At 41.4% G+C, this 14,985-nt stretch overlaps 1 protein-coding gene across 2 annotated transcripts in view; it reads right to left on the bottom strand.

Moving 5' to 3' along the window:
• CAPN9 (calpain 9) overlaps positions 1 to 14,985 on the bottom strand; it is a 45,379-nt gene that overhangs the window by 14,915 nt on the left and 15,479 nt on the right. Inside the window, exons 1-11 of one of the 2 annotated variants that reach the window (XM_053298238.1) lie at positions 14,001 to 14,133; positions 13,668 to 13,836; positions 12,632 to 12,715; positions 12,086 to 12,171; positions 10,089 to 10,166; positions 8,560 to 8,720; positions 6,596 to 6,753; positions 5,368 to 5,576; positions 3,986 to 4,022; positions 3,640 to 3,720; positions 1,104 to 1,161 (exon numbers count right to left, since the gene is read on the bottom strand). In XM_053298238.1, coding sequence (XP_053154213.1) covers positions 1,104 to 1,161; positions 3,640 to 3,720; positions 3,986 to 4,022; positions 5,368 to 5,576; positions 6,596 to 6,753; positions 8,560 to 8,720; positions 10,089 to 10,166; positions 12,086 to 12,171; positions 12,632 to 12,715; positions 13,668 to 13,787 — 1,072 coding nt within the window. In that variant the 5' untranslated portion in view covers positions 13,788 to 13,836; positions 14,001 to 14,133. Of the gene's footprint in view, positions 1 to 1,103; positions 1,162 to 3,639; positions 3,721 to 3,985; positions 4,023 to 5,367; positions 5,577 to 6,595; positions 6,754 to 8,559; positions 8,721 to 10,088; positions 10,167 to 12,085; positions 12,172 to 12,631; positions 12,716 to 13,667; positions 13,837 to 14,000; positions 14,134 to 14,985 lie in introns of those variants that run through there. The other variant, XM_053298230.1, reaches the window with a different exon arrangement.

Here is a 14,985-nt window from a genome sequence, read left to right on the forward strand (position 1 = left end):
CCCACTATTCCTCACACTCATACATTCATTACCTGCCTGTTCCTTCCTCTGCTGTATGCTGTTAGATTGATAGCAAGCAAGAATGCTGTTGTGCCTGGCAGTAGTGATAGCCATGGAGAAGCAGAAGGGGAGGTTAGATTTCTGCCCATAAACCTGGGCTAGAGTGGTGATGCCCATAGAGTTGGGCTGGCTAGAGTAGTTCCAGCAGCTTTGTGGTGTTGCTGGACACAGCAGAAGTGAGCAAGCATGGGGATAATTCAAAATCTTACTCTTCCATAATTTGTCACCCAAGATGACTTGCTGCATCCTTTTTTCTTTTTCTTTTTAGTGTACCATCAAGTTGATTTCAACTCCTGGCACCCACAGAACCCTGTGGTTTTCTTTGGTAGAATACAGGAGGGGTTTACCATTGCCACCTCCCACACAGTGTGAAATGATGCTTTTCAGCATCTTCCTATATCGCTGCTGCCCAATATAGTACCAGTGGGGATTCGAACTGGCAACCTTCTGCTTGTTAGTAAAGCATTTTCCTGCTGTGCCACTTAAGGTGGCTTGCTGCATCCTACTGCATGGTAAAGCCAACCCTGATGATGGCACAAAGATACCTTTCTTCATCCCTGGAGAAGTTTTGCAACTGTGCTTTTAAAAAATAAATAAATAAACAAAATGATTAAAGATTTGTGTTTATGGTGATTTTAAAAAATAAAGGTGGACAGCTTGCCTGAAGCAGGGAGCAGACTGTTGGCTGACCTGACCCAGCATTTAACTTTCTAGAATATACATCTGTCATATCATGAAAACAGGAGGAATCCATGGCTCAAACCACAGGAGATCCTACTGTGGCGTTTCTATTGCTATGACTCCTGTGTCCACCCAAATATAATGGAACTAAGTCCTGAGCATACTTACTTGGCAGTAAGTCCCATTGAACTCCACAGGGTTTACTTCTGAGTAACAATTCATGGGATTGCTCTGTTGTTAATCAGCTTATATCTAAGTACTTTCATATAGCAGGCTTGTATATCAGGTGGCAGTTTCATCAATAAAATGAGATAAATCAGTATTCAGTTTGGATAAGAGGCTATAAACTTGATGGCACTTACTTTTTTTTAATACGGCATTCAGAACATATTCAAGTTCTTCTGCAGAGATCTCCATGTCCTAGAGATGAAGAAATGAAAGCAGTGTTCATGTTTGGGTGTTTAAAATGAGAGCTCCTTTGATCTGAAACTTTTTTTTTATCCTGCCTTTTCAAATGTTCTCAAGACAATTAACAGTCATTTGCATACATAAAGTACATCACCATAAAACTAAACTACGAGAACAATGTAGCAGCAGCAGCAATGTAGCAGAGCCCCTGGTGGCGCAGTGGTAAAACTGCCGCCCTGTAACCAGAAGGTTACAAGTTCGATCCTGACCAGGGGCTCAAGGTTGACTCAGCCTTCCATCCTTCCGAGGTCGGTAAAATGAGCACCCAGAATGTTGGGGGCAATATGCTAAATCATTGTAAACCGCTTAGAGAGCTCCGGCTATAGAGCGGTATATAAATGTAAGTGCTATTGCTATTGCTATTGCTATTCTCATGATTCTTCAATAAGGAGATCACTTTGGTCACATTTGCTAAGGGAACTCTGTGAAGTCAGAGGCACACACCCAGAACAGCTTCAGATGTGGTGTTCCAGAGTCAACTGCCTTGTGCTGCTTGCACCTTCACAGCACTTTAATATGTAATGTTAGTATCTCTTTCCTCCCACAACACAATCATGTCAAAAGCATACTGCTTCCAACTGATCAGAGTCCCCTCATGAAAAGATAGTATGAACCACAGCCCCTTGAATCAGGGGGTTGTATGCAAAGGAGCACTAGCAGGATTCTGCTTATGTAACAGGGCTTTTCTACCCCGACTCCACAACTTCTTAGGAACTCCTAACAGGAAGGGAGGCTGGGGACACTCCACAATAGCATGGGATGGGAAGTGGGTATTGGTGGAAAATGGAGGACCTGCCTTGTGCAAGCAGAAGTGCTTCCCCACTTCTGCAAGGTTTTGGAGCGGGGGTGTTTAGGCAGCAGAGGATGTATGTGTGTGTGTGAGGGGAGAGTGGCTCATTAAGAATATCTGGAGACTGATGCTTAAAGTCCAAAAGGTTTATTAGGGAAATAACATTTAGGATAGAAAGCCTGTGTTCCTGTTGGGGGAGAGAGAGAGAGAGGAAGAAACAGGAAGGAAGTAGCCAGAAAATATCAGTCTACCTGCTGTCAGGTGAGCTCAGAACAGAGGCAAAGAGCAGAATCAAAAGGGATTCCCTTACTCACTACCTCCACTCCTAAAGCGCCTAGTTGTCAGTAGGATAAACAAGTGCAGAGAGCTGATGCTTGAAGAGCCTCACCTCCAGCACAAGGTACCTTTGCGAAACAACCCATTCTTTTCAAGCTGACTGGCCCTGCCTGAATTTACAGCACTCTCCCTGAATCCTCTGCAACAATGCAGGAGACTCTCTTAGGCTGCATTTGCATGTAACATGGAACCATGGGCCCAATGGGCCCTCAGTTTCATCCCCCTCTCCCCACTCTCCTGTCCACATTCATGCCTAACAGACAGGAGACTATCTGTAGTCAGGGAGACTGCAGAGAGGAAGGGGAACTGGCTGCATGGGCTTGCTTCTGGACTGAAAGACAGCCCCAGCAGCCAATCACAGCTGGAGCTTGGGATGAGCTTCCTCCCCGAACAGCAGCAGAGTGGGACTGCAGTGTAACATTCTCGCGTAACACTGTCACCACCAAACTGCAAGTAGGGGCAGCGAAACCCACTACAAACTGAAGGTTCACATCGGAGTCTCGGAAGGGAAACCTTGGGTTGCTTTTAGGTCTGAACTGTGGTTACACACATTCAGACAATCAAAAATTCCAACCTGAGGCCCCTTCAACTCTGGTTTTGTGTTACATGCGGATGGGCTCAGAGATGCTCTCTCTCAGTTGGCAAATGCTAACTCAGATCTGGATGGGGCCCATGTGAAAGGAGGAAAGAGATGGTGGAGCTGACTCTCTGTGGGCTCTTTAATGGATTTGGGACCCAGCTTTTTTGTCAGGGTGGTTTTAATCTCGAAAACCACTTGCACCAGCCACCTTCATAGCAAAGGAATGGCAGGCAATAATGTGACTATATATGACCACAATAACAACAACAACAACAACAACTAATTTGATTTCTATACCCTTCCAAAAATGGCTCAGGGCAGTTTACACAGAGAAATAATAAATAAGATAAATGGATCCCTGTCCCCAAAGGGCTTACCATCTTTAAAGAAACATAAGATAGACACCAGCAATAGTCACTGGAGGTACTGGGCTGGGGGTGGATAGGGCCACCCCTGCTAACTGGGCTAAGAGACACCTTTCAAAGGGGTGATTCTCTTTATATTTAGCAGGGGAAGAACAACGGCTCCTATTCAACCCCAGCACCTTGCCCCTCCAGTGGCTGTTGCTGGTGTCTGCCTTCCATCATTTTAGATTATGAACGCAATGTTACTGGAACAAACTTGTGCGGTATGTCAGGCAGGCTTAATGTATCATGTAGGCTGCTAGTTATCCAGAGTGCTGTTAGGATATGACTTTGCTTGTAGTTTATTTATATGTTATTACCTGTCCTGCAATCTGCTTGAACAATGCCCGGAATTGTTTCTCTTCTTCAGTTTCTTGTTCAGGTGGGGCTGGTTCAGGAAGCTAAAATAATCAAAATATTGTTAATGAAGAAAGAAAAGCAGCCAGCATTTTCATACATGTACTTATTACGCTTTGATTCAATTGCAGTCTGAAAAAAGACTTGCTGCTAAAATTTTGTTTGACAGGTGGAGCCACTCTTTCTTTTCAGCTGGTTTTGTCATAAACAAAAAATGGAATGAAATAGTCCTGATTAATCTCATTACAAAAAATAATGCATTTGATTATGCTGATTTGCCCAGCCATTAATTTAACATTGGTGACATACCTCTGGCAAATCAATGCTGACATTTCCATCCATATCCCTTTAAGAAACAAACAGGAATCCACTTAAAAACAATGCAGAGAATACTTTCCATTTGGAACATTAAAAGAAAAATCATATATCTTGGATACACACACAGACACATATATAGCAAGTTAAGTGTACCTAAGGCCCAGTTCTTACATTAAGGGGAGAAGTGTGGTTGTAATTCCCTCTTGGTGCATCATATTCTGCTCTGGTAATGTAATAAACTCTGGTAAAGTAAAAAAAAAAAAACAGGTGGCAACTGCAGGATCACTTAAGAAAACTCATACTAACATCAAGTGCCAGAATGGGTTGGTGACATACATGGTTCTTCTGCCACGATCTCACAACTTTTACATGGTTTCTTTCTACATTCTTACATCACTGGAGCAACAGAGTATGCATGCAACCACAAGAGAGTGACAGTTACCGCCATGTAACTACATAAGCATTAGACTTAAGTCACATTGAATGAAATGAGGCTGAAATCAGTAGTTATGTGCTCAAGATCCACTGATTTCAATGGCAGATAGTAGATCTAATGGTCTTAACTGGGCCCTTTGGCTCCACTTCTGCACTCAGTTATGCACAAGTATATTTCAATGAATCAAAAGGAAGTTAAGCTAATGAAACTGAACATATGATTGAAGTCATTGCTTTAATGATCAAGTTGTTCATCCAGGAAAACGTACTTAGCCAAAAGTTGGAAGACGGCTCTTTTCATTACTATATATAGACCTATCTAATGCTTCCAAAGGAGAGTGTAGTTTTTTTCCATAGGCCTTGTAACTGTAGTAAATTATGAAAAGTGAGTAAATACATTTTCTTAATCTCCATCATATTACTGATTACAAAATGTGAGTAGTGATGGTTGCAGAACAGGGCATCTCTAGACTGGATGACGACAACAAACCCCTGGTCAGCTACTATTTTGACATTGAGACACTTGACTAGGTGGGTGAGAAGTTGAAGGATAAGTACAGCTACTTCCAATCTCTCTATTTTCCCTAAAAATAGTGGAGGGTGGGGGGGCCATGTGGAAGAAACCAGAACACAGCAGCAAGAAGAAAAATTTCCCCTCTCATTGGAATGGAGCACACCTGTAAAAAGAGGAATCTTTCTTTCAAATGCTCTGGGAGTGTCTGACCCTCTTCTTTGCCTTAATCCATTAAAAAGCTCAAAAGGAGAGGAAAAAGAGATTTGCCAGATAATAGACAGCACCTTTGGGGGGAGAGTTGAATCAGTCCATGGTTCTCCAGATGCCAGCCTCTAGCATAGATTTCAGCAGGAGGTGGCAACAAATGCATGCTTGTGCCTTGAAAATGCCCCTCGGAATGGATAGGTTACATGAGGATACTTACTTAGTGACAGCTTTCTTCTCAGAAAAAATTCTCAGGCAGAAATCAGCTTCCTGGTGTGGCTCAAATGTTGTAGGGACGACAATGTAATCCCCGGGTGGTAGCTTGAATCGATCAGAGACTTCCCGTAAATTTATGTAAGTTTTGCTTCTGGCCTTGGAGGTATGGTAGCGGAAAAAGTCCTTTGTCAAGTGCTCATCTTTACTGGGGCTCTGCAATTGGATTTCAGATTGACCCATTATTCATCTGTCGTCTCTCTTCATTCATGGTTTGAAGTATAAGCTTATACTCCTTGTGTTTCAGATGCAAAGGGATGCTGGTCTAGTACCCAAGCATTTTGGCCAATGCCTTATTGCCACATATTTACTTTAAGTGTAGCAAAATGAATGCCAAGAACCAACAATTATACCCAAAGAAAGTCAGCCATGACTAAGCATAACTGAAATCAATGAGACAGGTTATTTTTGACTAATTTACATTCCACTAATTTTAATGGGACTTAATCATGACTAACTTTCTTTGGCTAAAACCCTAGTGTTCAAAGTTATATAGGAACCTGCAGTGTATGGATATTTATTTGTCTATTATATAGACTTATATTCAGTCTTTAGCACACTGAGTCCCATGAGATAGATTCAGCATCTGTAGCGTAGTTGAATTTTGTTACTTGTGGATTGTTAGGTGTTTCCCCCCCAAAATCAATACAGGTTTTGAGCTTTTTGTTGTGGTGGTAGATAGATTGTCAGGTATTAGCCATGGACCCCCATCTCATTGATAATTGTACAGATTATAATTACAATTCAAGAAAAATAAAGGGCAATCATATTTGATTATAAATGCGTAGGAGGAGGCAATGGTAAACCACAGAAGTTGATGTTGACTCCTGGCGACCACAGAGCCCTGTGGCTGTCTTTGGTAGAATACAAGAGGGGTTCACCATTGCCATCTTCCGTGCAGTATGAGATGATGCCTTTCAGCATCTTCCTATATTGCTGCTGCCCAATATAGGTGTTTCCCATAGTCTGGGAAACATACCAGCGGGGATTCGGACCAGCAACCTCTGGCTTGCTAATTAAGTCATTTCCCCACTGTGCCATTAGGTGTCTTGCACACTGCCAAACCACAAATAAGTGTGAGGGGGTGCTATCACCAAAACAGGGCTATGTCCTGTGAGTTGTCTGCCTCAGCTCCATCATGGCTAACCATCACAGTGTTATAGGGAGAAATCTACCTCATAGATGGCATATCCTATTGTTAGCATTTCAGCTCCCAGTTTCTTGAGTTTACGGCGGTCTTTTTGCATCAGAGCTGCTATAAATGTGCATTCATTTTGACCATCATCCTTTTCAGTCAATTGGAGCTTGATCTGTGGATTTGTCCAAAATGTTTCTGAAAATTAGATAACATCATTATGGCGGGTTTGGGGATTGAATCCACAGAGAAAATCTATTTCCCAATGTTTCTATTATGCATCACAATCAAGGATTCTTCCCCACTCCCATGATAGTCACAAATTTTCATTTAAAACTTACTCAAAACTATAAGCTGTTTCTTTTACACCAATAAATAAAGTATATTTAGTCATTAAATATTTGCAGGTTGCCACAAAGTGTTTGAAATATGCAAAGCGATTTTAAATGTGACTAGAGGCCCATTCACATGTTATGTTCAACACTTGTATGAGTGTATTGTGTATGCAGGTACAGATCTGTACACAGGTGCAGTCAACATGTTATGTTGAACGTAGGTACAGAAACACACTTCCTATTTGTACTATGCATTCGAAGGGCCTGTATCCAGTTTCACTTTTATAATTAACACAGGTACAATCACTCATACAAACACATGTATGAGTGTATAGAAATGTGTATAATATCTGCATATAATATACAGCATAATATCTGAATCAGGCTAACTTTGTTAATCATTCCTGATTCCTGCTCCTGAAAGGGCTTTCCGATAAAATATTTTCTCTGGCCATCAAAGACACGTTTCCTGCGATTACTACTGTCACCATCACTGGGAATACCTGAGTTCAAATCCCCATTCAGCCATGGTACTTGCTGGGTAACTCTGGGCCAGGCACTTCTCTCTCAGCCTAACCTACCTCACAGGGTTGTTGTGAGGAGAAACTTAACTATGTATACTGCTCTGGGCTCCTTGGAGGAAGAGAGGGATATAAATGCAAATGAATGAATGAATGAATGAATGTGGATTGCAAGAATGGCCCCGCTCTGCTTCCTTTCATCGGTTTTGAGACTGGAGAGCCGGGATCTTCTGGGAGGCCTTCTCCCTGGGCACTGTGGACTAGTTTCTTGATAGGACTAAACCAACACTATATCCTTCCATTAATTACTTATTTATGAAGTAATAAAGATTACTTCATAGATTACTCATACAAATGAAGTAATCTTTAGTATTAAAGTAAAGGAAGGGGCTTCTCCTACACAAATCCAGTGTCTGGTCTAGGTGATTCTAGATATGGCTGTCAGCGTTTTTTTATAGTTTGTGATTTATTTCTCCAGCTGCTGCAGTCATGGAACTTGCTGCCTTCCATATCTAGGCTACTTTTCTTTAATGTTGCATGAATAGGCACCAGGGGAAGCCCCAGGCTGTTTGAATAAATAAGAAATCCGGCTCCTAGTGAGAGGGCATCCCAGCTCAGCAACTGGGCATATATCTCAGTTGACCGTTCAGGATATTTGGTAAGTTGGTCTTGCTGATCATGCAGTTATGAAGACTGATGCGAAAGAAGACTTAGACAGCCGGATTCAGATGTTATCCAAAGGTCCCACTGTAGTTATGCTCAGTGAACCAAAGAAGGAGGAAGTTCCACCCCACCCCCCCGTGTCAATCACCTCCATGCCCCGCCACTCATGGGCTTGTCTGAAGAGGGCAAGGAAGGCCTCCCTTTGATGGTGAGCTCCTCCGTGATTGCGAGGGTGGATCAATGCACCCTCTCAATTTCAGATGTGCCCTCCATCATGGGGAAGGCTTGTCCCTCTTCAGACAAGCCCCACCATAACTGTGAGCAGTGGGGCGCTTGGATGAGTGACAGGGTGGGGAAGGGAATTCCTCCCCCTTCACTCCGCTGTACACACAGCGACAGTGAGCCTTTTAAATAACATCTGTAGGAGGCGTAAGTCTTCTTGTTTTCCAGAAGAGAACAAACAGTGCTAAGAGACACATGCACACCTATGAAGTTTCTGCACCCGCCTGCAGTGGCGCCTCTGACCCAGCTGCCTTGGTGGACTGTCACCTCCCATTTATGTGCAGCAGCATCTTCAAGTGCATCAGGCGTGAGGTTGCAGATCTCAACTTTGTCAAAATGGGATAGGAAATCCTCAAACCTCATCCTGTATAACATGGAAAAAGAAGTCACTCGATGGATTCCTGTAGCCCAAGTAAATCTTATTCCCCAGACCATTTCTAAATTCACGATCATGCAATGGGTCTGTGTTGTTTAGTGTAACATAAAATAGTTTACTAAAAGGATGGCAATTTACACCAGTGCCATTTTATTCATTTATTTATTTTTACATTTTATATCCTGCTCTTCCTCCAAGGAGCCCAGAGCGGTGTGCTACATATTTGGGTTTCTCCTCACAACAACCCTGTGAAGTAGGTTAGGCTGAGAGAGAAGTGACTGGCCCAGAGTCACCCAGCTAGTATCATGGCTGAATGGGGATTCGAACTCAGGTCTCCCTGGTCCTAGTCTAGCACTCTAACCACTACACCATGCTGGCTCCTTGTCATTTTCTGGTCCTTGTGCAATCAAGTAATAATAGCATAATCTACATGCTTATTTCTTAACGGGCATGTTCTCAACATACCTTTTCCCTTCCCAGGATAAATTAATATGGGAAATAGAATGCATCCTTTGGGACTCAGTAATCGCCACCTAATGGCACAGCGGGGAAATGGCTTGACTACCAAGCCAGATGTTGCTGGTTCGAATCCCCGCTGGTATGTTTCCCAGACTATGGGAAACACCTATATCGGGCAGCAGCGATATAGGAAGATGCTGAAAGGCATCGTCTCATACTGCACAGGAGATGGCAATGGTAAACCCTTCCTGTATTCTACCAAAGAAAAACCACAGGGCTCTGTGGTTGCCAGGAGTCGACACCAACTCTACGGCACCTCAGTAGAGTAATCACTGCTCCAAACTGGAAGGCATATCCTCAGTGTGGATGAAATGTAGATAACCCATATTCTGCTCAGTTTATCACTCTTCAGTTCATACAGTACAGATACTTAAAGCATACTAAAAGCATCTAATCATTTTCTGTGAGGTTGTTCTTGTAATATAGTGTCTTTCTTTTCTGACTTGGGTAATTCAAGTGGAATATTTTCACAATCCCCAACACTTTTGTGTCAGCACTTGTTCCTTTAAGATCTCTTCAAAGGGGTGGCAAAAACTTACCCTTTTATCACTATCTCCCTGACTGAATACAGGGGGAAATTAAAGAAAGTGAATGAGTCAGCCATTTACATAAAGTGATCTTGTGAAAATCCCTCAAAATTGGGTTTTGCCCCCAGGAATTCTGCAAGACACAAATCTCTGCCATCACAGTATGCTGCTAAGCGTGAATCTGCTGTAAAGAATACAGTTAAGGACTTAAATCTAATTATTCCTGCCTTGTATTTTGGCTAAACAGGTCAGTTATCCTGATTTGCTCTTGTTTTAATACATTTATCATTTAATAAACATATTCATTTACCAAAATTCTCCATCATCTAGTGCTGTCTGATACAGACGCTTTTTCTCAGATGGGCTGATGGAACGCCATTCAGGAGAACTGGAAGAGAAAGAGGAAGATTGTATTAAATATTTTGGCATTTAATTTCATTTTGTTCAAAGTTTCTAATGTTTCTCTATTAGAATAGCTGGAGCATTATAAGAGCTAAAATACTGCATTTTGGTTTTTTTTAATTGAATCTATTTTTCCAAGGTAATAAACAAAAGTCAATTAATGATGACTTCTTAACCAAAGTTCATATGGCACTTTGGACATATACATTTCACAACCAGCAATCCTTATTTGATGTTATATGTGTACCCTTTAAACCCATTCTTGCATATAAAATACCACTTTAAAAAACACAATAGATTAATATAACGCTTTGTATAGTAATATTTTGGTAGGTTTTATAAGTGTATTATTTTTCCCCCTATGTAACCCACTTTGAGAACTTTGGTTGACAAGTGGTATATAAATATTGTAGTAGTAGTAGTAGTAGTAGTAGTAGTAGTAGTAGTAGTATAAGGTCCCAGGAAGAATAGCATCTGAAAGACTTGAAATCTTGGAGTTCCTGTATGACTGCATTCACACAATCACAGAGATCCTGGTTAAAAAGTTAACCTGGATCACTGAGCCCTGCAGAGCTGATTGTGAGAACAGAGGTTGCATGTAATGCATTTAACCAGGATGGCTATCTGTCCTGGTTAAATGCTGATTAACCAGTGCAGTTTGACTAGGATTGCCTGGAAATTATAGGTTCTCACCATCCGCTCTTCAGGGCATAGTGATCCTGGTTAACTCTTTAACCAGGATCACTGTGAATGTGTGAACACAGCCAAAATTGTAGAGAGTGTATGTGTGTGTGTGTACACACACACACACACACACACACGCACACACACAAAGCCAAGGATATTGTGTGTGTTGAGATCACTGCTCCCTCTAAGGCATGTGCACGTGCGCACACTCACAAGTTTTCTGATGTCTGCTCAGTTAATTTTAGATCCCGCTCTGGTTGAATCAGGAAGGCCCCACTCTGAATGCATGTGCGCACACAGTGCCTTGGTACTGCCGCCCAGAACAAAACTCATTCCACACAGAGATGAAAAAAATTAGAGGGACCACTGGTTGAGATTTTTGCATTTCTAAGGAGAAAAAATGTTGTGATGCAACTAACAGATTTCTTCATTAATTTATTTATTTTTCAGCATTTTTGTCATTGCAAAATGTGTACATGGGTCACTGTGTGTGTGTGATAGATCTGCATAACTTATTCAAAATGAAGTTATTAATCTCTAGTTATTATTTAGGGTTTCCCCCCCGGTAATAATTGGATTCCTAAATTCCAGTAGGCTTTATTTAAGATCAATTGGTTGACATGATGAAGAACATTATTCAAAGTAGGCCCATTGAAATTAAAAAGACAAGTTAGGCAATGCCTTTTAATTTCAAATTGACTACTTTTAGCGATTTCCCTCATCATATCAGCCATTGTGTTTAGGAATGCAGCATGGTCTTTCCTATACCCTACTATGCTAAAGTTTTGGCCAACGATATTACTGATAAGAAACTATTCTTATTATTCGCACTTTTTATCTTATTTCTATAGTATTCATTCAAAAAGTTAATAGGATTTTGAAGTTTTCCAAAAATTCTTTACATTTCCCATAGTTTCAGATAACTCCAGAGTGCTGCTCTGTTGTGGCAAAAACCCTAAAACATCTTGTTGCACTTTAAAGACTAACAATTGTATTGTGGCATAAACCCCCATAGACTCCAGCCACAAGATACCTCTTGGTCTTATTTAATTAGTTAATCTTAATAAGTTAGCTGCTTCCGAACTTTGGTCATCTACTCCTAGATATGTTGTTAGTTGCCAATATTTAGAAATTCCACTTAACTTGGAATTTCTTTGGCAGAGCTTGGAAACACAGCTTGCCTGTGTCTTCAACTATCTTGGAGCTCCAAATACTAACTTGTCACTCCAAGCACCATTCCATTCCACTTGACCCCATGGATTTCTAACTCGAATGAGCTTCACCTTCCGGCCTTGGTAGCTGACCTAATAGGAACAGAAGCGAGAAAGAGGAACACAGAATGGCTTTCATTCATTAACTTATTTCTACTCCACCTTTCTGCCCAAAGCACCTAACAAAGTGTCAAAACAAAACAGTAAAATAAACAGTAAAATAAACCAAAGATTGAAGTACAGTGGACAAAACAGTATAACAGTAGGTAGCTTAAAATGCAGAAAGATGGAAGACAAATCCCATGAGCCCCCACAGGGGACAGAAGTCACATGCACTGTGTGTTGCCTCTTCACACAAGCTATAGCAATTCGACTGCATGATGGATCACTTCCCTGAACCTGTCAAATCTATCACTAACAGCAGGACATGCAAGGTTGATTTCCAAGGCCATCCTTTCCTACAATTTAATTAAAAGTTGATTATCTTTTGTCTTCTGTCAACTTTCTTTCCAGTAAGAAAAGTAACAAATAATTTAAAAAAGATGCCACTTACCTCATCAATACTAGTTACTGAATATGCATGACCCTTTATAAGGCCATAAGGGGTACGTGCTTCTGTCTCTGCTGCGCTGCTGATCTAAAACATGGACATGTTTTAAATTCTTGTGTGATTTATTCATATTTACATGTAAGAGACAGCATTAGAAACACAGCAAGGAATGTGAAATACAAAATCTTACAATATAATTTTTACAGTACAGTAAAGCCACCTAATGGTGCAGCAGGGAAGTAACTTGCCTAGAGAGCAAGAGCTTGCTGGTTTGAACCCCCGCTGGTATGTTTCCCAGACTATGGGAAACACCCATATCGGGCAGCAGCAATATAGGAAGGTGCTGAAAGGCATCATCTCATACTGCAGGGGAGATGGCAATGGTAAGCCCCTCCTGTATTCTGCCAAAGAAAACCACAGGGCTCTGTGGTCGCCAGGAGTTGACACCGACTCAATGGCACAACAGTATTAAGCAGATGGATCATAACGTTTAGAAACCTATTTAATACTTGCCACCAAATGTAATTACAAATAAGGCCCTCAGTCATTTCCAGAAGATTTGTTTGGGCTTTGGTGGACCTCCAGGAGAAGATTCCAGTGTGTTTTAGAGACCTGAGTATTCAATTTAGCAGTAGGAAACTCAGCTTCAGAACTCAGTTAATCTACAAAGTCCCTGGGGAGGCTACTAGTACTCAGCTAAACATACCCTACAGGTTTACTGAGAGGCTAGCAGATGTTTTGAGATCCTTTAAGGAAGGGCAGGGTGCAGTTGTAATATATTATGTGGAAGCAACAGTATGGACACTGCTGGGTGTATTATCATCATTTAGCCTAAACCACATACTGTATTAGATATCATGATATTATTGCAAAAGATGTTATGATATACCAACAGCACACCCTTTTTCTGTCCCATATCAAGGTCATCACAACACCCAGTAATTTAGGGAAATTATCCACCCCAACAAAAGAAACCTCTATTCTGGCACACAAAACCAAGCCAGAAGTCAAACCTACCTAGCTTCATTATTTTACTTACATCAATAGAACAGCCCACCATGGAACCTCTTTTAAGAGCTTTTTCTAAGATTTCATAGAAGTTTTCAGGAGCCTTTTTAACTTCAAACATTTCTCCAACTCCTCCTGTAAAATCTTCCATGGCTTCTATTGTACTTCCTCCCTTCAGAGCTTCATAACTTCCATTCAATCTGGTTAACATTGACAATTAAGACACACACAAACAAAAACAAGATGCATTTGACCAAGGGCTCATCAAGGGCTCAGGACAGTAGTATTGGTAGTGCTAATATATGTTCTATGTAGTAGCACTTGTGGTGTGCAGATGGCTGCATTGTTTTTGGCTGCAACCTACCAGGAAAGTTTCCTACAGAAACCTTATGGAAATGAAAGGTTGCTTCCAAAAGCAAAATCCAAGCCATTTGGAAAGGTTTCTGCTGCAGAGGTTCCAAGCATACCATGTCTTGAATTTCGTCCGTTCTACAAGCACTCAGTGAGAGAGAATGAAGAAAGCGAATGCAAAATTTAAAAGGCACACTACCAAAGTAGTAGTACACTGGTGAGAATCCAAGGTTACCATAGAGATTGGCAGAACTCTCCTGAAAGACTGTGACCCATATACAAACTCTTTTTGCTTCCCTTGAAATTCCGCAGAAGTTTCAGAAGCAAGAACTTTACTTTGATACTTCACTTGTTGCAGATAGAGTTCCAGTGCATCGAACTTTTACACTGACTATCCTAATGAACACTGGGGCATTGGGAGTAGAGGTAGCTAGTGAGGGTCTCCTTATCTGTCCCTGCTTTACTTCTACTCTATGATCCCTGCCTTGACTCATCAGGCATTTCTTGTGATGAGTCAGAATCTCTTCCTTTCCTCTTGGAGAACAGATGGAAACATCTCTCTTTCCCTACTTATTCATTATGTAGCCTATAGATAGGATTAGGTCTTTCCTATCCAAAGTGTACTTCACCAATAAATCTACTTAGTATTTAGTTCCTACAAGAACCGCCATGTGTCTTCTATAAACAGCTGCAACAACTAAACTCTGTATTCTACTCTGTAACTGGAGTGGCTAGCTTCTTTAGTGCTCTGCTGATTAATCACAAAACCTATCACGGGCACACTACACCATCCAAGAACTTTCGGTCAAACTTAGAGGCAACTCCAAATCAGGGCAGGATCTTGCCTTACTTACACTGTTACTCCCACTATGTGAAGTCTTTAACGTTATTCAGTACTAGATCCAGACAAGTTAAGAAATTCTCAAAATGCATGCCTGCCCCCTCTCCAAAAGTGCACTCAGCAAAAGTGTGCGCTTCTGCAACACACAGCCCTTAGG

The sequence above is a fragment of the Hemicordylus capensis genome, chromosome 1 (assembly GCF_027244095.1).
Source record: "Hemicordylus capensis ecotype Gifberg chromosome 1, rHemCap1.1.pri, whole genome shotgun sequence".
Taxonomy (NCBI): domain Eukaryota; kingdom Metazoa; phylum Chordata; class Lepidosauria; order Squamata; family Cordylidae; genus Hemicordylus; species Hemicordylus capensis.